Source organism: Melopsittacus undulatus, chromosome 13 (genome assembly GCF_012275295.1).
Source record: "Melopsittacus undulatus isolate bMelUnd1 chromosome 13, bMelUnd1.mat.Z, whole genome shotgun sequence".
Taxonomy (NCBI): domain Eukaryota; kingdom Metazoa; phylum Chordata; class Aves; order Psittaciformes; family Psittaculidae; genus Melopsittacus; species Melopsittacus undulatus.
Genome location: NC_047539.1, coordinates 10,008,318 through 10,032,556, shown reverse-complemented (window position 1 = coordinate 10,032,556; position 24,239 = coordinate 10,008,318). Strand labels below are relative to the sequence as shown.

General features: G+C 40.5%; 1 protein-coding gene across 4 annotated transcripts in view; it reads left to right on the top strand.

Moving 5' to 3' along the window:
• The window catches only part of VMP1 (vacuole membrane protein 1), a 66,283-nt gene that overhangs the window by 1,750 nt on the left and 40,294 nt on the right, over positions 1-24,239 (top strand). For 2 of the 4 annotated variants that reach the window (XM_034068765.1, XM_031042458.2), the window contains exons 2-6: positions 2,768-2,896; positions 7,145-7,246; positions 9,308-9,440; positions 11,821-11,911; positions 13,790-13,900. In XM_034068765.1, coding sequence (XP_033924656.1) covers positions 7,171-7,246; positions 9,308-9,440; positions 11,821-11,911; positions 13,790-13,900 — 411 coding nt within the window. In that variant the 5' untranslated portion in view covers positions 2,768-2,896; positions 7,145-7,170. The remainder of the gene's footprint in view (positions 1-2,767; positions 2,897-7,144; positions 7,247-9,307; positions 9,441-11,820; positions 11,912-13,789; positions 13,901-24,239) is intronic. The other 2 variants (XM_034068764.1, XM_005141704.4) reach the window with 1 other exon arrangement.

Sequence of the window (24,239 nt, the reverse complement as noted above, 5' to 3'; positions counted from 1 at the left end):
ATGTCAGAAGTGTTTAGAATCATAGAATAGTTTGGGTTGGAAAGGACCTTAAGATCATCCAGTTCCAACCCCCCTGCCTAAACCATGGCACCCAAGGCTCTGTCCAGCCTGGCCTTGAACACTGCCAGGGATGGAGCATTCACAGCTTCCCTGGGAAGCCCATTCCAGTGCCTCACCAGCCTTGCAGTAAAGAACTTCCTCCTTATATCCAATCTAAACTTCCCCTGTTTAAGTTTGAACATTACCACTTGTCCTGTCGCTACAGTCCCTAATGAATAGTCCCTCCTCAGCATCATTATAAGCCCCCTTCAGATACTGGAAGGCTGCTATGAGGTCTGTTTCTGACTACATCTTGTGAATAGCTCTCCTTAGAATGTTCTGTGTAAACAGTGCCTATTTTGAGATCTTACTTCTTAACAAGTCTTGATTTTAAAACAAAAAACTTACTGATGTATAGTAAGAGTAGGCCAATTTTTCTGGTATAATGGTGATGGGAAACATACTGCTACCTGCAGAGTAGAACTTTAACTTCTGGTACTTGTGGAGAAGTGTGAGCTGGATGGACTTTGCTATTCCATAAGAGCAAAGGGCACAGCCTTGAAGCTGTTCCAACACTGAGGTTTTTGTATTCCTAAAGCAGGTTGCAGCTGCAGTCACGGGGCAGGGCCTTGCTGGTTTTGAGGCTGCACTGTCTGCGTGGATCCAGGAAACAGGGATATGTTGTTTTGAGGCAGGCACTTGTTCAGTCTATTTCAAACTTTTTAAAAGAATTGTCTTCTCTCCACAAGGCTCAGAATTAGCCTCAGCAGGTGTGTGGTGAATTTGAATTTGTATTCACATTTGAATGGCCAAGGCAGCCATAGTGTAACCTGAATTGGTTCCAGTTAGAGACTGGTACCATCTATGAAAAGCACAAGTCATTGTTTCAGGAGCATGTTTCAGCTACAGTTTTCTGTGGGGTTTGGCAGTGACTTCTGTTCATTCCCTTTCATCTGTGCTGTACTTCCTCTTTCAGAAGAAGCACTCTGGATAGAATGGCTGGGCAGATTCAAATGTCTTTTTGTGGGGACACTGTCTCCCATCACTTACAAGATAGTAGAAAGGGCAAAGTTCTTTGCCAAATCTGCACTGCACAAGCTGCTGGAGGAGCCAGGTGGTGATGCTTAGGGCTGGGTTTATACTCTTACATTTCTAACTCTTCATTGTTTCCTAGCTAAATTTTAGCATGGCTTTTTTGTGCAGGGTGTGTTGTCTTGTCACTTGTGACCTTTATTACCTCTGTGCCTTTTGGAAGCTTATGGGGGCTGATGGCAGAGTGACTGCCACCTGAATGTAGAATGTGGTCTGAGGGCTGCGAGACAAACATCTTGGCAGATAGTATGAGCATGGATTTGTGTATAGCCCTCTGGAACTAAGGATGTGAAAGATACTTGTCTGTTTAGTCACTTGAATATTAAGTTATGGTCTTTTTGGGTAGTTTCTGTGTGGTTTCTCTCTCCAAAACCTTTCTCTCTGCTCATATCAGACTTTTCAAATCATCAGTTTTTGTGGAAGGGCTGCTTAGGCATACATGTCATGCCCTCCCCAAGAGGTACCTTATCATAACAGTGATAGTTCTTGTCCCTGACTCCCTCTTTGAGAGAGGACATGAAGTACAGTGTACTGTAATTCTGTCTCATTAAAAATCTAGATATGGTGGAGCTGGGCACTTGGGAAAGTGAAGTTAGCAGGGCAGCACAGCAGTGATTCTGAGGTGTCCTGTGGTGGTCATGGGTCACCCCCTCAGCAATGTATTTCATCCTTGCTGCTAACCTTGGAGTGGTTTTCTCAGGAGCTAGTCGAGCAGCAGTGGAGCAGTCTTTTTCTGTCACCTGAAATCTGCACCCTAGGCTTGCTGCTTCCTGCCAGTGGAAAGAGCACAGGACTGACCTGGGAGCTGTTTATAGCATGGGATGCTACACTGATAATATTCACATTCCTGGTTATTTCCATTTCTTTTTATTTTATTTATTTTCAAAGTGTCAGCAAGAGATCACTGCAGACTCCCAAACAATATGTATTTTATATTTCCTACCATCTTCTGTGCCTATTCATCTGTAATACTGTGTGATAACTCTACTGTATTATTATAGCACCCAATTCTACTGCTGCACTCTACACAGGCAACTATCAATATTCATGATTCACCTGAGAAAGTCCACCAAAGAGAGCAGCTTAATAACAAGTGGCCTTAAGCAGCAGGGACAGAACTCTTAGTAACCTCAAAAGGAAATGCATGGCACCCCTGTGTTGTAACCATATGAAATCTTTCTTTCCTAAAACATCTCCCAAAGTCTTTTTTGAAAACTGGAAATTTTAGCTCTAAATTGTCAGACAACTTTTTTTGAACTGGTATTTGGCTAAGAATTGGAAAATAGGTCTGGTGTAGAGAGGCATAACCCACAAAATGGAAACTTGTCGTCTTTAACTGAATTACTTTTCCTTTGAGGGATTAAACTATTTTAGTTAGAAAAATATTTTTAGCATGGGAATAAATGCACTGATATCAAAGTCACCCATTATAGTGAACTCTATGGAGATTTAAATGTCTTTCTGCTGTGTCCTCATTTATTTTAATTGAATGCTTCCCACGAGTGTTAAAGGACTGGAAAAAATCAAGTGGTTACATTTTCTATTTCCTGTCATTTTTAGGAAACTTATTAACCTCTAAGTTAGGGACTGTGTCAGTTTTATATCACATGATGAACAGTATTATCTTACTCTGTAGGGAAGGAAGGTTTGGAGGAGCAGTCGCTTTGGTCTTGAATGTCTACAGAACTGAGGACGTAGTTGTCTGTTCTACTGGCTTCAAATATAGAAGTAGTGAAGAGTGACATAGTTGTACGGAGCTGAAAGGGTATGTAATGTTTCACAAGACTGATCTCATCCTTTAACTGAACGTGTTCCTGTGCCAGGCAGCCTTTGACTTTTGAAGGGAGGTGTTCTGCAAAGTCGTGCATTGCCAAGAAACTGCTAACTTAGTTCCTTTGAAAACTGTTGCCTGAGCAGAGCATTTGATGACCAAAACAAAACTGTATTACAGTTTAGTGCTGTCTAGTTTAGTGCTGTCTAGTTTAGTGCTGTCTAGTTTAGTGCAATTACTTATCCACCTGGGAAGGTCTGTCTTTGTATTATTTTGTTCTCTTTATTGTAATTGTGGAACATAGAATTGATTCTATGAAGAGCAGTGATGTAAATAAGGAAGAAGGGAATGGTTATCGAAAAGTTTGGGGAGAAAGAAGCGGGATACCAGCAAGATTGGAGCATTTGGCTTAAAATGACAAAATGGGTTGCTGCTGAGGTGGCTGGGAGAAAACATCAGCAAAATGGTCTGAGTATAAATCCGGTTCTTGCAAAGCTGTGTGACAAGTAACTTTGATGGAGATGAGAGTCAGAGTCCTAGGGTCTCTAAGTGAGAAGTGGTAAGCGATTCAAACAGTGCCTGGGAAAACATTGAGATCAATTAAATAGTTTAACAGCTTATTTGTTTAGCACATTAGAAAGGAGTCCTGAAAAAATCCCTAGTATAGAACATGAGTCCATGTTTTGACTCCTGTGTGAGAGCACAAGCACCCAACTGCCTTCTCTTAAACTTTTACATAAGTGCACCCAACATTTGGGTGCTCCAGCAGGCTCCCCAGAGCTTCAGCAAAGAGGAGGCTTTTGTCCTTTGCTCTGATTACAGTGTAGAGATTGCAGTGCCTAATTTTGTTACATTCTCATGCTCTAATGGCTTGTTTTGCCTTGTCTCATTTATGCTGTGAAGTGCCAGTCACAGTTGCCATAAGCCTTTTTTGTTAACCAACTCACATTTTTGACTAGTGATAATTGTCTTTTTATACTTAATGTTATGGTTTATGCTAAAGCTGAATAGTGCATTGTGAAGTATTTTTCAGCCCTACAAAGAAGTTCTTGTGTGAGCACAGCTCTAACAAATGATCTAAGCAGCCCTCATGCAAAAACTGCTCTAAGTTGTTGTTTCGTTGGGTTTTTTCTCTCTTAAATAGTTCGGTTTTATGTTTATTAAACATTTATATTATACTGCTCCATGTATTAAGTAAATTTATTTTTAGATATGGGCTGTGTATTTTTCAGCATTCATAAGAAGTGAAGTTTTGTTTAGCAAATAGACTTTAATTTCCTGTGGTGAGCTATCGTGGATTTGGTATAGACTTGAGAATGTGGACTCAGTTAATGAATGATAACTCCATTTTGGGTCAGACTCTCATTCCCATTAATCTCTATCAGAAGACATTAGTGCAGGACTAATGATTCAAATAGGCATCAGACAGAACAGCAGATTGAGAGCCGAGCTTTCTGGATGTGCATCCTCCAGTTCCCTATGCTAAGGTGCTTTAAAAATAATCAGACTTTGATAAACCAAGGAGTTTTCTCTGAAACCAGTAAGAATTTGGTTTCTTAATTGCAGCCCATTTAGACTTGTCGTGTGATATGTATCAAATATCCTAGTCATTTTATATATAAGTACAAGTTTCTAGAGCTTTTCTGCAGAATGGTTGAACTTTAAGAACTCCTAGACAACTGTTCACTCTACACAAATGTGCAAAGGGATTATGTGTCTGCTTTGCTATCAGCATTGACTTGTGTATTTGAGGTGGAGTTATGCAAAGCTAATCACAGATTAATGCCTTTCTAAGCAGGCAGGGTAAAACTGGCTCTATTAGTTCAGCTTGTGAGAGCTGTAATATGTATGTAACAGTGCACCTGAGATTCCTAGAGGTTGATGATTTTTATGTGCCAGTAAGATGTTTGATGGATTTCTGTGGAATTCATTTCATGGAGAGGAAGTGTTGTGCACAGCCCAGATTTTAGCATCAAACAGAGCAGTTTGCATTAGTAAATTAACTTTCTGTAAATGTAATTAAGATGAAAGCAGAGACCAAACCAATTGAGACTTTAATTTTGAAGGCTGGATTTGCACAAGGAAAGAAAACTGATTTCAAATGAGGAACATGCGGCTTCCACTTAAGTTCTTGGGTTGTTTTAACGTTTGTTATGTTTAACAAAATGTGACTGAAGTTCCCTAAACCAGAACTTTTCTATTTTAAGGGTGGATGTGTGCAGAACAGCTCTGATGGCTTTTGCTTCTTAAGCAGCTTTCTGTGAACATCAGGCTGTCTAACTGTGGATGCCAAAGCTAAATATTCCCCTCTGCAATTTGAGTTTTATGTGTGTATGCGATATACAGGTGCGTGTATATAGTTATATTCTATGTGTATAAATATATATTTTTATATACATAAAAATAACCCCACATAAGTGCAGTCAGTAGAAGCAGTCTACCATTTGCAGGGACTTCCTGTCCTAATGAAATCAGTAGATGGTTAAACATCTGATCCTGGTATCACTGTAGCAACTGGCTGGTTATCTTCTGCTCAGTACTATTGTGACTGCTGACTTCCAGAGTGTCAGACTGCTATAAAACTGATCTGAGGAGACAAGGTTCATGTTTCTGTGGCGTTTGAATAGCAGTTCAGAGCAAACCTTGGGTTGCAAATGACTGCAGAGTGATGCTGTAAAGCCTCCTACTGCAGTGGGTCAGTCCTCTGTTGTCCTTGGCTGAGCATGGAGCCTTTCAGCATTTTTCAGAAGCAAACTTTTGCAAGGCTGTTCTGTTAATTTTCTTGGTGGTTTGGACATTTTGAGGCCCAAGTTTCAATGACTAAAAATGGTAAGATGCAAGAAATTAGTTTCTGCTAGCTTGTTTAAGTAGACAAATTCCTATTGCTGCACATTTCATTTCAGGAAGGTGTTGAAGGAAGGACTACTATTGAGTTTAAGTAATAAATAATAATCACGTTCTAGCTAACAATTTTGTCTGTATTACAAGTAATGCACAAGGCTTGTACCTGTTCAGAAGAACATCTGTCCAAAACTGACCTGTGTAACCCTGGCAGTATTAAGCAAATACAGTATGTGAAATATTTTAACATTTTATTAAAACAAAATTGACAGCATTATTGCAGTCTGAATCAAAGAGCTGATCTCACCCCTGTTTACCAAGCCCAAGCTGCTGCATGGTTCTTAATCCTGACATAAATCAAAGGGGAGGTTTTTTTTCTCTAAAACTTTAATTTCCTCCACTAGACAGTTTTATATAACCTGTCATTTTAATACTACACTGCTTTTCTTTCCAACAAAAGCAGCATGTCAAAAACTGTAAATCATGTTTGCTTACAGGGAGAAATGCAATGCAAATAAGATGCTTTAGCTCTGTGGACTCTTCCAAAATAAAATCCCAGAAACTGTTTTAAGATTCAAAAGAGGATTTTTAAAGTAAGGGGTCTGACTGGCTGCTTTCTTTGTGTTTGATTGCATAAGAATTGTCAGCTCTTCAGGTTTTGTTTGGTTTTTAAGGAGAAAAAAAATCTCTTGCGACATGCAAGTTTATTCTGGCTTCCAGTTATTGCACTATGTACTCTCCTGGATAAGGAATACCACAGCTGTTCTTTGGGGCCTTTTAAGGTTGATCTAATCATAGGCTAAACTAGCAGACAGAATGTATGCTTTTCAAAACAGCTTTCCATCAGAGAGCTCTCATGTACTGAAGGGTTTAGCTTTTCTGGTTTAGAGATAGAAGACTGTGAAACATGAGATGCAGTTCGGAATCCTAGTTACCATATCAAGGGCCAATTTTTTAGACTGTGAGGTTTTTGAGGTCTGTTTGCATACTACCTACCTGGAAGCTTAGTGTCAGTATAGATACTTTCTAACACGAGAATCAAAACTTAAGTGCCTCTCTGTTAGTATTGAACTGAGGTTTGTGCGAAGCTCTGCTGCTGCTGGAGCCCAAACAGTGAGCTGAGTAGTGAAAGGGGTTGTTTAACAAGCTTTTGTTCAGCTGTTAAAATTGAGGGAGTTTTGTCATTTAAGTGAAAAATTTAGATTTCTGTAGGTGGAACTGTTTTAATCTCTGTCATTGTGGGAATTGAATCACTTTCTCTGGTGGTGTAATGTGGGATAACTGTGATTTGGCTTTGGAGAACTGCTGGATGTATGCCTGTATCCTTTGACTGTGAAGTAAATGGAGTCTTTATAACAAGAAATTGAGACATTGTGCTTTTTGGTTTTCTTCTGCTACAAGATCCCCATACCTGACTGATCTATGAAATGGCAGAGAATGGAACAGATTGTGACCAGAGACGTGTAGGAATGATCAAAGAACAGCACAATGGAAACTTTACAGGTAGGTGGAAAATGACTTGGTGTTCTCAGCTTTGTGCTATGTATTTCCATTCAATTTTCTCTTTACATTCTTTCCTCCCTCTAGAGTTCTTACTCTATAGTTCCTCTGCCTGTAAGCCTTGTAAAGTTGACTTGGGTACCAATGGGGGCTGCAACAGAACTGAGCTAGAAAGCTGAACTATGTTGGCAAATACGTGGTTATCAAAGTCTGACTGTCCAGCCCCACCCTTTGGCACTGGAAAGTTAGTACTTGGTAGTAAAAATCTGTTTTACACTGGGAGAAATCCAGTTATTAGTCTTCCAGTTCTTAGCTTTTCTGTTGACATTTATCTTCACTATAATTTACTAATTTTCAATTACAAATTACCAACACAACATTAACTGCTTCATCTCCAGCCTTGTCTCTGTTTTTCCTACTGGTACATCTGAAATAGGCTTATGTTAATGTTTAGGATTCATGAAAAATAACCTGAGAACATTTCATGAAGAGCCTTATGTCTCTGAATTATCTGTGCTGTGTAGCACAGCACAGAAATTACCATCATCTTGGTTTGTTGTCTTTCAGCTTTCAACGTGCCAGTTCCATATTTAATTAAGCTTTGTAACCAAGTGATTTCTCAAGTTGTCTGCAGTCTTACACCATTGTCTTTTATGACCTTTACTAAAAACAAGGTCGTAAAAAACAAGGTTGGAGCATTTTTATTAGACAAATAGAGAATAGAAATTCATGAAGCAATGAACACAGCAAAATTTAGAGCGGAACTGTATGCATGGAACAAATCAAAGCCTTTTACTTAAAGGTTTAAATCATTCTGTAACTCTGAGGGAATGTGGATATTGTCCAGCATCTGCCATTGTAAGATTTCTGTTCCTTCAGCTAAAGAATATAAAATGAAAGGGACTATGACGGCTGAGGTATGCAATTTCTACGTAAATATTAGCATCTGATAAGGCAGCATGTTTCAGTTACTGGAGTAAGACTGAAATACTACATCATGCTGAGGATTCAGATGAGATTAATATTGTAAATGCAACAGCTTTTTACAAACTTAAAATTTATGAATATTATTGCATTGCTTTAAATGTATGCAAAACAGGATACGTGGTTTGACTTTGTGTAGCCAATGATGTTTAAACAAGCTTGGTGTCTGTATACCTGTGCTATTTTTGAGTATTTTTCCATTGTTTCGGAGTTATTTTTCTCTCATTTCAGAATTCATTTTCTTTATAATTTTAAAAGTTATTATCACTCATTAGCCTGATGACTTTGAACAAGCTATTCTCATCCATAAAATAGCTGGGGGATTTATTAATTTGGACTGTACTGTAAGCATAAAATGGCACATTTGTTAGAAGAACCTTTCTTTTGTACCTGTTCTGGCAGTGTACAGTGACTGGTGTTACAGCAGTGTTGAGGTCTGCATTTATAACCAAAGCTGCTTTTAATTGCAGTTGAAAGCAACCAAATGAACAGTGTCAGTCCAGTGAAGGATTGTGATGTAAAAGCAGGATTCACTTCCTCTCTGGTGGGCTCCTTTTGGAGAAGCTGAGCAGTGTGGCGAGGCTTGCTATGGCCTGAGGATCCTGACTGGGAGGGCAGATGCTGTTACCCAGTTGCATGCTGACTGAAGTATATAAGGATCATGTGTAATTCAATCTAGTTTGATTGGAGGAGTCTGAGTATAGCTTTGGAAGGGAACCAAATTCAGAAGTTCAAAGTGAGATGTGGTCTCTGTGCAGGGAATAGAGTCTCATTTGGCCTGACATATTAGTTGATTTGTAAGTGGTAGTGCAGTACCTTGCATAAAAGCTAACAGATAGACCAGACTTTTTGCACCCCGGGCCAAATAGATTCTTGAATGGTTGCCAGCTGCATGAAAGAAAAAGCCATCTGATTTCTGATGCACTTGGAGCAAATGCTTTGTGATAAGTAGAAAAGATGATTGGGAGCTCACATTAACTTCCTAACAAAGCAGGGGGAAAAAAAGTCAGTACAGTTTTTGGCGGGTGGGATCTGAACTGTCAGCTGTGCTTTCACGTTTCTGTTGCTTTCCATTTGCAGATTCCTCTTTGAGTGAACGGAAGCGAAGAGACCGAGAAGAGAGGTTGAATATTGTACTGTGGAGACAACCGCTTGTTACCTTGCAGTATTTTTTCCTGGAAACTCTAATAAACTTGAAGGAATGGACCATAAAGTAAAGATAATTTCTTTAACTTCTACTAAGCGTTCTGGGGAAACCCATGCTCTGATTCAGTAGGTCATTCTGACATCTCACTTTCCCTGATGATTCACAACTTTAAAATTCTTCTTTCAGAAAACATATTTATTTTTGTAACTTAAAGGTGGCTGCTGGAACATCTCACACTTGTAGCTGTGTACTCAGACCTTCTGCCTAAATTACATAAGTGTAAATACAGTAAGGTGTCAGTAGAGGAAAACTGCAAGCTTACTTTCTGAAGAGCTGAATACTGCAATTTGAAGGAGTGGGTCAGTGGTTAGGGATCCTTAAGGCAAGAGGTATTGTACTTATGACTACAGTGTTAAGTACTGATCTATTAATGTATGTCCTAGTGTTGATGAATGATCTTCAAGTAGCTCAGCTAGGGCAGGGTTCAGGATTATGTGGAATTTGCAGTGTTGTTTATGGTGCTGCAGAAATGACTTTGCTTCTAAGCTGTGTTATCCCTTTCACAGCAAGAAAAGATTTATTAAAGCACTTTCCTTAAGCGTTATTTACACACTGGATAAAAAGCTTTTGTTTCAGTTGGGAAACGTGTGAGTAGCAGTTCTAACATCCCCTGCTAGTGCTGAAATGCATAGCTGTTTGTTAACCCACAAGGATTGAGAGGGTTTAGAGTGTCAAAAGGCAAACAAAAGCCAAGAGTAGCAGCCATCCTAGTGCTTGTGTTGGTAACTGGAATCTCTTGTGTTTGGGATTGAGTTTACAGTCATTTTCCCAGTTGGAAGTAGGATCTATTATCACTGTAGGTGATTCTAGCTGTTGGAGCACTCCTTTGCAGCATGAGCTGAGATTGGTGGTAATGGGCTATGCTCATTGACCCTTCTGGCCTATGGCTGAAATGCTGACATGTAAGATCCATGGAGAGAAAATTCCATTTCCCAGTTTGATCTTCTGAAATTATTTGTATGAAAAATAACCAGGTTTATGTAGTGTAGTTGTTACACCCTGCCCGATCTAAGCTCCAAACCTGCTTGTTTTACTATGTGCATTCCCTCAACTATCATCAGGAGTTGTTCTAAAGAGTTTTATCAGGTCTTGTGTTAGCTGTTTCTGACAACCTTCAAGCATTTATTTAAACCCAGCAGAGGTAACATTTGAGATCTTGTTTTAAGCTATTACCTGGCTTCCTAGACATCAAATTCCTTTACAAATAGCACTCACACCCTCTGTTGTGCAGCATATTTACATTGTCTTTACATTACGTTAGCATGACAATGTCTTTGCAGAAAATAGTATTGACTATTATAAGCTATTAAGTTGAGACCTCAGATTGACAGTGTTCTACTGTAAGTAAATTGTGATTTAAATGATGACAATCAGTTAAATCTAATTGTCATACTAATACAAGCAGCACAAATGATTTTAAAATGAAAGGAAAATTAGATTGATTTTTTTTTCAGCCTGCCTAACAGCAAACATTGTGACTCTTTCCTTGTATTACATGTCTCACTTCTACCTTTTTCTGTCTGTCTAAATAGATCAGTTACTTTCAGAGTTTGCTATTTCATGTCTGAGATTTGTAAGTGGTCCTAGCGCTTGCTATTTTATATCATTAAATGACAGTATAATAGTGTTTCTCAGAAAATAATAAATGTATTTGCTAATTTGCTGTGTGTGGCCACATACGCATCAAGCAGAACGTGTATGTAAAACTTAACAGGCTCAAAGGTTTTTGGGTATCAGCTTACATAGGAAAACACTTTTCTCCCCTTCCTATGAAGCTCTCCCCTTCCTAATGCTTCATAATTGGCTAAAATGTATTAAATTTTGAGCTGTTAAGAGAGATTAATTTCAATACATCGGGGAACTAAAATAGTGTAAAGGTTTGTTCTTGCTGTGAATGTGGTTCTACCCACCGGTACACAGTGTTCCACTTGTGTTCCACCCACTGTTCATCCCTTGCACAGGGCCAGTGCAATGCCTGCATTGCACTTTGCTTAATTATGGCTGTTGGTGGTGGCTCTGTGTTTGGGACTCTCTTGGCTGCAGAAGCTGCATTATTTGTTTTTCAGGTTGTGTTTGTTTTCAGATGGTTACTTTGCTTTTATTAAAAAAAAAAGAAACCAAACCAATCCCTCTCCTTCCCCTCCCCCCTAAAAAGAAACCCCACAAACTTTGATCTCACTTGACAGCAAAGCAGAGATTTTTCCATGAGGAATAAAGGGTCCAGAGATATTTTCTTGGGATGTTTATGCTTTTATTTTTAAGCAAACTTGTCAGCTGTTATTGTCCCTGCTGAGTGCATCCACACAGACCCAGACTGTGCAATAACAGTTACTTTGAAATGTGTGCTTAATTATGAAAACCCCCTAACTGCTATTTGTTTTTTAAGATTGTGGCATCGGCGAAGTATCTTGGTGGCTTTTTTACTGATGCTCGCAGTGCTCACAACTACGTATTACATTGAAGGAACACATCAACAGGTATGAGGATTTCAAGTTATCTTCCTGGGTAACTAATTCTTTCTGTCCCTGTGCTAAAGTAGGTGTCCTGGGAATTGAATGGGGTCTCCATGAAATAGTAATATATCTTTTAAACTCCGACTCACTAAGGATATTTGTTTCTCATGTCATGACTCCTCTCTGTTGTGTGTGAATGAGTTGTGTTTTAGAGATGGGGAATGATGAGCTATATCGTTTGATCTATTCTGTTATGTCTGTAGGTGTTCCACTTCTCATCTGTTCCTAAATAAGCACACCTCTGATGCTGCAGCACCCCTTCACATCTGCTGTTAACAAGCTTTTATCAGTGGTGTGAGCTCTTGAGGCACAGTGTTAAACTGAGTCATAATAGAACTTTTTGGTTCCAAATAAAAGTTTCATCTGCTTCTTTGGAAGGGTCTATTGACCGGCTAGGATAGGCATAGTTCTAGATATAAAATGATTTCATGGTTCAAATCTGTTTCTGTGATGATTCTCATATCCCCATTGTTTTCATATGGGTGTTTAAAACTGGTTTTTGTGCTTTGGTGTACATGAAGACTGATGCTTTTGCATCATTTGAAGTGTAAGCCATTGATAAGGCATGAGGTGATAGTGTTGTCTGCACCTTTCCTCTCCCCTTTTCTCTCTGAGTTTTCCCTGAGGGCACACAGCTGTTTTAAACCCTGCAGAGCTCCTTGTGCAGCTGAATCATCTTCCCACTCTGACTCTGAAATTAGCTGGTTCCCAGTCTCAGATAACTTGCTTACATACAAACTGCTCTGTTGTATGTGTGCTATTGCCTGAGAGACACTTGGGGCTGGAACATGAATCCTGGCTTCCCAGGATGGGTCATGCAGTGCAATGAAATGAATTGCTTCAGCTCATCACGTTCTTGCTCACTCAATCCCACGCTTGAGGTCTAAGCACTTACACACGGAGCAAGTTGGTAGATGGTAAATTGGTGGTCCATTCCTGATGCACAAATACCATCAGGGAGTTCATTAAAAACTGCCCTGGTTGGTGGCTTTGTCAGCATGAAGGCTGGAGTGTAACACGTTCAACATTTGCCACTAGATGGCTCTTGCAAACTGGTGTTGGGGCACATGGGCCCTGGACTGGCTGCTGGACCTCCGCTGCACCAAGGCATGGCTGAGCAGTGATGCTCAAGGGTTCCTTGAGCCTGTTGGGAACAAACCTAGGTGGTATAACATGGCACCTCTTCTTGGGGCTCTGATGCAGAGAAATTGATGACTTGGCTCATCCCCTTCCCATTGCTCTCTTGGCAGTGGGTGGGGGATACTGTCTCCTGTTTCGCCAGTGTACCCAACTAGGCTTTTTATGTCCAGAATTTGGTGTGACTTCCCCATAATCCCTCATTTATGTGTGAGACACACAACCAACATTTTAATCTTAAAAGTAACAAACCTCGTTACTCACTGGTCCAAGATAAAACATTCAGCAGACTGAAAGTGCTGTTAATTCAAGATAAAGCATTTAACAGATTGAAAGTGCAGTTAATTCTAAGAATTCAGTTAATTCTTTATTTAATCTGCTCAGGCAACTCCTTGAGCTGTGTGCTCACTGCTTGGGCTCTAGCAAGCACTGGGGCTTGCTGCTCCTTGCTCACATCTCATATGCCTGAGGTTTTCATTTATCTTCTTGGAAACCTGCTGATTCTAAGGCACGTGAGCTTTTCCTTTTGAAGTGCTCTCTTTTCTCTACATGTTTGTGCTGTAATTGTAATAAATTGCAAATAGAAGTATCTGGGATTCTGTTTCAGTTGTAATCTAGATAACTCTGTAGCTTTAACTTTCTCCCCTAGGAGATATCACCATTCTTGGTTTTTCTGTGAACAGTCTTCTGTGACTTCTCTTTCAGTATGTGCGATACATGGAGAAGAAGTTCTTCTGGTGTGCCTACTGGGTAGGACTGGGCATTCTGTCCTCTGTTGGACTCGGAACAGGTCTCCACACCTTTCTGCTCTATTTGGTAAGGATATTTCTGTACCGTGTTCTTCCTGAATCGGGTTATTGTTGCATATTTTAAACTATGTGAAAAAGAATATTCCATGAGTCCTTAATGTAAAGTACTTCCAAAGGAAAATAAATACTTGGTGTAGAGTTCCTGGGCTCTAGCAAATGCTGTTAATATTCTATGCTGTATAACCTTGTCTTGTAGTTTGTATATGATATGTTAGTTGAACTGTTGTTAATCCTCATTTGAAACAATGAGTCAGAATCTGCAAGCTCTATCCTCTAATTTCCTAATTTAAATGATACATTTTCTGGCGTGTGTGCAGCTCCAATGTTCCCATTTAAAATTGTACAGCATACTCTTTTTTTTGGTGGCTTGAAATGGTCATTCCTAGCTGAAACAGCTGCAATAGGCAGCTATGCTAAAGTATTGATTTTGCTTTGAAAATAATAGCGAGAAAAATTACTACAAGGATACAATAATACCTGTTCTGGAATGTTGTATGATGTTGTTTTTCTCAACTTAGCTAGGAAAGACAGGGAAATGTTTGGGTGTGTTTTGCTTTTGGCCATTGGATTAATTCCTTGTTTATGAAACCACTGTCCTGGATTTAAGAAGAGGATTCATGGCCACAGAATAATTAAAACCAGTTTATGCAACAAATGTCATCTTGTATTTTGAACAATTAAAGATGTTTACTTTCAGAACTGCTTTAATCATTAACAACAACACAAAAAACACTGTAAGAAGCAAGAAACTCGTGCTTTTCCACACAGCAGGGCAGTGCCTGTTAGACCAAATGGCATCTGCATGGGCTGCATTTGCAGTAGCGAGTCATAGCCTTGCTCTTAGTGTAGCTTCTTTCCTAAAGACTGTGAAGGCAGAAAGTACAAGAGAAAGGAAATTATTGCTAAACAGAAACAAGCTTATGCGTGCATAGCCTTCTAGGCAAAAATACTGCTGTCAGTCTAAATGATTGGAAATGAACATTCAGTAAAGCTAATGGATACAGGGTCTAAACGTTTTTATGTAACACTGGATGGTGATGAGACAGCAGTGAATTGGCAATACATGGATTTTTCTGACTTGGAGATGATGCTGTTGATAGCTTGGGGACAGTAAGACACATGCACTGCACAGAGGGAGAATCAGTCAAAATCATCACTCCTGAAACCAGGTGCTCTGCCTCGCTGCAGAGGCAAACCATCATCGAGTGATGCATGAGGTGAGCTTGTCAAACTCGGCTCACTTTGGGTCCTCTGCCAGCCTATGGAGGGAGTGAACATGCAGCAGGACAGAGAGGGCAGCAAGAGTGTTTTTATTTTATACCCTAGACCACTCCAAGATGATTTTTTCCTCACATAAGGAAGTCATCTTAAGACAGCACCACCTCTTTTCTAAAAGAAGATGGAATTAGTTGACCTTTCGTCTACTCTGTATTCAACAACCCAGGTTTTTAAATAGTTCTAAATTACTTTAATAGAAATCAAATTAAATTTCATAACACATCATTTCACTTTTCCTGTGGGATATGCAAATCTAGTGGATATATTTAAGCCTTGATCTGAGTTCACATTAAAATAGCGTGTATAAAAAACACAGCTTCTCTGTTGGCTTATCAATATAGCTTATGGTGGGTGTATAGGAGGTGAACAGCCTTCCAAAGACTACAGGAAGGTGTATCACCTAGGAAATGAAATTTAGTTTAATATTGTGAATGGATGTATTTATTCAGAGCATAGAAGGGAAGGTTTTACAAATGTTTGTTAGGAGGGATATAAACCAGACAAAGTAGATGGCACTGGATAATTAGAAAGTGGTTATAGAATACCATGTAATAAAACTTTACAATCAGTATATAATGTGTAACACTACAGGACAAATAGTTGTTATTTTTAAATACCTAAGGCAGGCGTGTTTCTGTTACTCTGAGGGAACTCCATGAAGGCACCGAGTATAAGAAGAGAAGCAGGGATTCGTTTTCCTCTTTTCTCCTGTGCAAGATTTAATGATATGTGATGGAATTAAGTACAATCAACACTTTCTGTGCACGGAAGGCTTGTCTGAACACCCAACAGTTCATAACTCGGGGGAATTTATGTGGCTTTGTAGCCACTAGATGGCATTGGGGCTGTAAAAACAGAGCTGTCTTGTCGGGTGTTGCCATTATAACTATCTGGACTGATAATGTTCTTGTCAATGTAGCCATATCAGCAATATGTGTATGTAATAAGCTATCAATATAGTAATACACTGCTTCGTAGCTCCTCAATTTGAGCCTGTGCCTTGTCTGAATGGGAACATGGAGTATTAACTTGAAGCTGTTGATGCATCTTTTAGTGGTATTCTGGATTTAACCCATCTGGAAACAATGCAGTTAGGCACTCCAGCTTTCAAAAAGAGGAGTTTAGAACTATTTTGCTTTCTTAGTTGTGCAGCAGTTGTCTCTCAACTTAAAATCCAACAGGTTAACCTGGTAACTTGCTATGTTTACTCTTACATTACTCTGTATCTACTTTTCATGTTCCCTATACTTTAGTCACATTTTGTCATTATGGTAAAACTTAATATTCTTGATTCAAAGAAATGAAATGTTGCAAACCAGCAGATCCTCTTCTGCTTTAGTGCCTGGATTTGCTGGCAATAGAGAACAGGCTCAGTAAGTATTTTCAAAATTGCTTTTAATTAATTGCTCATTTTAAATGTGTATGTACAGTGAGATTGTTGGGAATGCAATTACACGCTTGGAGAACAATGCTCTTGGGCCCACCCATGTGCTGCAGAGCTCTTGCTGAGGCTTGCAGCATTGTCTCTGCCATGAAGGGCCATGGGGTAGGAATTGATGGCATGTGGGCACCTGTTCAGACAGTGAGCCTCAATGCTGCAGCTGCGACACAGGTGCATCTCTCCTAAATAGAGCCCTCCAGTTACTGCCTGTGACTGTTTCCACATCAAACTGTTCACAAGCACAGCCTGTTAGCTGGGCAAATCACAGAGGTAGTTATGCAATAGATGCAGTATATGAATGACTCTGGATGTTTGCTTTCCCTGGCTTCGTTAGCTGTTTTTCCAGTGTTGAAAACTGTCATTTGTCTGGATTCTTCTGAGCAGCTCTCACCAGCCGCTCTTTGCAGCAGCGTGAATTCCAAGTGCCAGAAGAGGTCCTGGGGTTAGCTGAGAAGGAGAGTGCTTGGAAACAGTTTGCTTGAAGTAGCTTTGAAAGCAGTCCCAGTGCGGAGGGATGTTACTGGCCCTGGTTAATACTGGTTCACATCTGATCTGGATTTTGCTGGTCACCAGAACACCCCTGTAGGAGGGGAAGGTCAATTTTGTTAGTTTGATAATAGGCTTTTTATTGTTGTTTCTGTGATTCGAGAACTCTGTGTTATAAAGGGTCTGAACACTGTCTGCCGTATTGGTTCCTAGTTTAATCTTGCTTCCTTAGTTGTAGTCAGCATTAAATGTAAAGTTTTACATGTCTTTTTGGGAAACAGTTCTCATGCTGCACATTGGCACTGAGCTAGGGGCTGGCACAGAGCAGATCTTCAGTGCAGGAATAGGGAAGCAAGCCAGTCTTCCAAGAATCCTTTTTATTCTGACACTTTGAAAACAAGGCTGCTGGCTTATTTTCCCAAAGTCCATGAAAGGTTTTTCACAATTCTTTAGAAACAGCATTTTAAAAATAATAATCATGATCTAGTTCTGTAGGAAATAAAGCTGTTATGATGAATGACTCTAAACACTAAGTTTAACAGCACATAGCTTTTTCCTCTTAGTCCCAAGATGTTTTGTGTTGGTGATGTATTAAAGCATAAATGGCACGAGTCACTCAGTTACCAAAAGAAGATGACTGAGGATAACTCATCGGGAATTTCGTGTGTTTGTATGTCTTGGAGAGGTCAGTTTGCTGCCACGAAGTGAAATGAGGGAGCTGCTGGAGGGCACTGGACTGAGGAACACTAGGTGGAGTGCCGGGCTGGGACCCGCTGCCACTGCCATCTTCATACAATGCTCTGTCTCGTGATTTGGTTTCAGTTCAGTTCTGGCAAATGGATTGCAAAAGATGAGCCTGGGGCAAACGAAATGGGCTTAGAATTAAGGAATGCCCATCGCAAAGCCTTGCGCAGGAAGCGGCCGATAAACACCCCTTCCGCGGCTGAGCTGTTAACATCTGTATTGGAGGGGGATGAATGGAAGCGAATTCCTCGCAGGTCAAAAGTGCGGAGAGAGCTTTTTGTGTTTTAAACATGGATCTCTGCTTGCTGACAGAGCCAAGTGGAGCAACTGCTGAAAAGGCTTTTGCTGGTGGCCGGGTTGTGGACGAGCACAAACAGGAAACGTGAGGTGCAATAGGAATGTTTGGGGGGGGGGGGGGGGGGATGTCACACGAGAGTTCAGAACTGTCATGTGTGTGTTTGTCAATTCTTACTCTGTAGCAGCCTGCAAGAGAGCATAGCAATGCTTTTGGGCCATGAAAAAGAACGGAAAACTGCCTTTAAAGAGAAGTGAATTGGAAATAGAGTCCTTACTGACAGAGCTGGCCTTAGGAAGCCAGTTTGAGTCTATTTGGGCTTGAAGGTTCGGTGTCTTGCTTTTGCTCTGAATTGGTTCCAGGGTTTGGCTTTGGCACATTCTGGCTCTCACCGCTTTTGTGTTGTATTTTGGTTGTATTTTGGCCCTGTCTGAACTGGGTTAGGTTGGAATCTGAAGGTTTAAAATCCAGACACCTTGTGCAATAATGAGCTCATCAGCTTTAAACAAAAGGATCTCAAAGTAATTAAAAATAAACCCCATAATTTAAAAAAACCCAAACCACAAATCAGAACCCCCTTTTCCTGACAGGACTACTGAAACCTTTAAAAATACACCTGAATTCTCTTTATAATCTGATTCTAGGAGCTGAGCTTGTAAGGAGACTCCTGTTAAAATTACCAAAGTGCTTCTAAAAGGAAGAGCTTACACAATGGAGCTTACTCCACTTTCAGAATATGCAGAAAAGCTTGGAAATCCATGGAACTTATCTTATTTTTCCCCTCCATTTATTGATTCATGACTTTAATACAGGAGTATTTTCATAGTGATCATCAGCTTCAGGAGCAGTTTTGCTCTTTCCACGTGGATGGTTCAAAACTAGCATGAGTAACCCAGAACACTGTGGGTTCTGTGTGTAAAGGAAAAAGAGAAACAGAAGCTGAGCTGCCCCAGCCAGGTGGGAAGGTGCAGCAAGGTTCCCTTTCCCAGCCCTGCATTATTTTTGCTAAGTGAAGTGTTCCTTTCCAGTCCCTGCTGTTCTTTGATTCAGTTGGCAACTTCTAGTAATCTGAGCACAGAGATTGCTATTGGCCTGTTAAGGAGGTTGAAAGAAAAACACACAATGCATGCAGAAGACAAAAATCAATTCTAAAATAAGTTGAAGTGGATCCTGTTTGTGCGAGGGTTGTTTGTGACTCTTCCTCTCTCATTTGTTTCCTTCATGCCTTTAAACCTACTTCCTCCAGCTGTCCTGAGCTTTCTACAATGAACTGAAACATCCTGGAATACTTGAATCAACATAGGACTTAAAAATAATAATCACTTTTGCTAACCATCTCTTGAAGGGAACACCTGCTCATGGGCTCTGTTCTGCTTGAGCATTGATGTTAGTAATACAATGATGAAGAGGCCAATGAACTAAACTGTTCCCAGATGAGTTGTGTAACCTGAGTGTTTCTGAAATCTTCTGGGGGTTTGCATGCATTTAAAAAATCTGAGATTAAAAATGGTGTTTTCAAGGAGAAAAATACTCATTTGGTGTCTTAGTCCCTCTGCATGCACCCGTTGTTGTTTGGTGTGTTGGATACCCATACCTGTGCGGAATAAACCCAGCACCTCTGGCTTAGATTATGCTGTGGAAGAACAATCCCTTCAGGTGCTGCAGTTCAGGCTGGGAGGTTGAGGACTTAGCCCAAAGCCCCTAGTCTGGTGTGTTAATGTGAGTTGAAACTGATGGTGGTGTAAGTTTGGCTGGGTGCAGATGCTGCCAGTCCCCTGTCCTGCTCCCAGGTGGTAACCTCTGGCTGAAGGGCTGGAGCAGCTGCAAGCAATCACCTCCTGCATTGCCCCACTGTGAATTGCTGGACTTCATGAGTCAGAGCCCGACATGGTGTGACTGCGAGTTCCATATACAGCTTCCAGTGCTGTTGGAAGTGGCGTACGTCAGAGTCTGGATGGTTTATCTGAAGTTGTAACTTTGGTAAGAAGCTGCGAATGTGAAGCACCTCCATCTGTGCAGTCTTAGCTACCTTACTTTGACTTGTCAGAACCCCACAAAATATCAATGTCATATTAATATTTAAGCTGTATTGAGCATCTTGGCCAGGAGTAGTGGTTTAAACTTGTACTGAGCTGAGGAATTAGGTGATCGGTACGCCATCTTCTTCCTTTTGAAGGTTGTTGGACTTTACCTTTTAGATTCTGACACCTTGTTTTGATTATCTGCTCTTGACTTCCTTCTCCCTGGTTCTGCGTCTCATAACTCTGCCGGGAGGTCACACTGTGCTATCTCATTTGTTCCCTGGGAGTTTCTGCTCTCTTCTTTTCTTAATGCGCAGCCTGAACTTTATACTTTTCATGTCACTGCTTCCTTGAATAGGTTGGAAATAATGATAACTGTGCAAGACAGTCTCCAATTAGCTCCATTAAGGCAAATCAACACTGCTAATGTCAATCTGAATAGATGCTGTGATTTATTCTTCAGAAATAATGAGTGGATAGCTAGGAAAGGGCAAGGAGAGAATGCTGACAGATTATGTTTGTCTTCTGTCAGCACCAGAGTCTAAAGCTGTATGCTTCCAATTTTGCCTTTTCCTGACATCAGTCTATTTGCTCCTACAGAACGTAGTGTGATTACAGGCTTACAGAATATCTGCTTTTTGTGTTATTCCTCAAAGCAGCAACGTGGCACTGTTGTACATGCAATGGTACCACCTGCCTGCTCCCTCAGTGGGTTTTATTCAGTCATATTCAGAGCTTTTGGTTCATCGTTTGGAATTTCCATCAGCTTTGTGATGTGGGGCAAGGTTTGACTGAAGTGGGAATAGAAACTTGCCAATAGACACGTGGTCGTAAAATTAATACATCTCTTGAAATGCCATGACAATGTGCTAAAACTAGCCCTGACCATCTGATGGGTGTTTGTGTCACTTGAGGATGCCCTAGGTACAGGATCCTTCTTCAGTCGGAGCCCCGTTGTACAGCCAACACTGCATACCAGACATAGTGTAAAATCACAAGACACTTTAATCTTGTAACACAGACAGACTAGATTGACATATTTATATTTAATGGTCACCTCCAAATCAAGCTTTCCCCCCTTAATCACAGAGCAGCTTTCTTTGTGGGTAGTTGTCCACTGCTCTTGAGAATAAAAACGATGTTGTAATGTGGTATTACTTCTTAAGAGGTGTACTGACTCCATAGATAAGTATGAGATGAGTCGCAGCCTGGGGCAATGCTTGCAGGATGTTTCCCATGAGAAGCAAGCTTCTACTTTTTCAATTTATCTTAATCAAATAGCATGACACGTTTCCCCCCTGTGAAAGGGTTGAGTCTTGAACCCCGTATGAAAAGCAATGTTATCCATGGAGGGAAGCAGATTTTTGGTGCCTGAAGTTCAGCAGTGAGTTCAGTGTAATATTTTCTTGCTGGCAGACGTATCACTTTTCTTTGTGAAATGTTTCTAAGTTAGAGCCAGTCTAAAATTATATCTTCCCTAAAAATAAAAGGTTAAAATTAGATGGAGTTGTTCTTGTGCTCATATCACTTCAGCAGGATGGCTGTGCTGTGAAGGGGCATGTGAGAAACCAGTGCTTGATACGGAGTTTGTTTACAGATTTTATTATGTGCACAGTGTAGGTGCATAGAATGATTAATAATGTGAAAATATTATTAACTTTTAATTTTATATTCAGTCATTTTTGCTTCTGGTAAAAATTTCTCTGTTGTAAGGGTTATACATATCAGTATGTTTCTGTGAGGTTTAAATTCTTTTTCTTTTACATGTGCCTGCTGTCTCTTTCTACTTGCACTGATGAATATCCAAATATAATTTATAGATTAAAAGATTACACTTTCTAAAAATCTCATCATACAGGATTTAAAGTAACTTATTTCTACGGATTAGCAGTGTCTATTCTAACTTGGGTGCCTTCAATCATTGAACTAAAGCTTCTCTGAAGGCCTGTGAGTTCAAGAGTTCTAAGTTACCTTGTGTGAGACATGAGGGTTGTCTAGATAGGGATTTCCAAACTCCCCTAAACTACTATTGCTAAAAATGAATTTCTGTTGAGTTGATCTCGATGACCAGATCTTGTCTTGTTTGATTTGTAAATCCTACAGCTATTTCTAACAAATGGCATTCCAGCCTAACCACAGGCTCCTTCTGGTCGTCAGTAGTGGCAAGCAAATGTTTCTCACTCGAGTCAGCAGAATGTTTCTCAGTGTCTTCTCTGTTCACCCTTGTTAGTGCCTCCTGCAATTTAAAAGAGAAAGGAGGAAAAAAAATCATTGGAAGAGGGTGAGGGGAAGGCAGTTGGTGTTCAGGATCTTACATGCCTTGAATTTCAGCAACTCTTCCTGGTTTGGCAAGCAGCGGGTCTACTAAATCGCCTGCGTTTATTATTTGTTGTCTGGTATGGCAGGGTTTGAAGTTGGTTTGGAAATGCCCTTTTCAAAGGTAAAGGTGTAGTTAGAGTCAAAGAGGGGATATCATAGAGGTTTTCCTAAGGTGTTAAAATAAACTCAGCTATTGCAGAGAGGCAATCCTTCTGGTGCAGGAAGGAGTACAGAAAAACAGCTGAGTGTAAATGGACTGGGATTTTCCAAAGGTGGCACCTAAAGACCATTTGAAGTTGGTTCCCTGTTCCATGCAGAGTTAAACCACCACTATTGCTAAATATAAAGCAAAATGGCACCACCATTATGAAACATGCAGTGACCCTCCCACTCTTCCCGCTCCCCCACCCTCATTGCAACCAGTCCTGTTTAGCCAGCCATTGTTTTGAGGTGCTTGGTAACCACGGTTTTGTGAAAGTATATTGCTCTGTGTAAGCTTTCATAGCTGAGCTAGAACAAAAGCAGATGTCAGAGATGTTGCATGCAGCCTGCCAAGCTGCACGATGTTGTCCATTTGACTAGCAGGACAGCCGGGCTCCACTGCCAGAGAAGGACACAGGATTCTTCTGCTTTCCTTTGGCTGACTCCAAGTTCCAGTACTCCACACTTCATCACTCTAAGTGAACCATTTATGCTTTATTTCTTATTCCAGTTAAAATGTGGCTTCTGTGGGTTCCATAACTCCAACTTTTTTCCATTATAGAATTGTTTACATTGCACTGGAAGAATTGTGTTCAGTTGGTGTAGTCTTCAGGTGGCTCATTGGCCATTTACAGCTGCTTTGTGAAATGCCTTTTTTTTCTATTGTCTACTCATAAAACCTTTCCTTTTGAAGACATCTGTTGGTACTGGGAGAGCTCTTAACAGGAGGCAATGTTTGGAGACCATTAGGCCATTTCAAGGATGGCAGCTGTGTTGAAGGGAAACTACTGTGCCAGGAGAGGTTTAGATTGGATATTAGGAACAGTTCCTTCCCCATAGGGTGCTCAGGCATTGGAACAGGCAGTCCAGGGCAGTGCTGGAATCACCATCCCTGGAAGTGTTCAAAAAACATGCAAATGAAGCCCTTAGTACCATTGTTTAGTGGCGGTCTTGGCAGTGCTGGGGTAGAGGTTGGACTTGATGATCTTAAAGGTCCTTTCCAACCTGTCTGATGCTATGATTCTAAGATGCTCATGGAGCAAGCAGTCTCCAGTTAGGCATTTTGTCATTGCTTGCTGTCCTGCAGTTGTATCTTGTCTTTGTCCACCCTGTGTGCAGTTTGAGAAGAAATGCTGGTAATGCCATCACTGAAACCTTGCAAGGGGGTGGAGGCCTTGCTATAGTCATGGTTAAATTTGTCTCTTACTATTGTAAGACTGAAACTAAGTCTCCCATTGCAGCTGGTTGTAGTTAGACTGTACTGAGGTTTGTCTTCCGAATTTTGTGGAACTGAAAACTATACTTAATTGACACACCGTGTCTCACTGCCTTGGCAACAACCTTACCCTTACTCTCAGGGGAGCATAGGAAGTGGTCATGTACAACTCAGGTACAGTGGGGATTTCCTCCGTGCAGATTTGCTACTCAAGAGCATTTTATTGCAAATTTCTACTGGTGAAAACCATTCATTTAAGGAAGATGACTTGAGACCTGTTTTGTCCCAAGGTATCTGTCCAGCTGGGGAGGAGCAAGCAGGGCATGGGATCAGGTTCCCTAAATT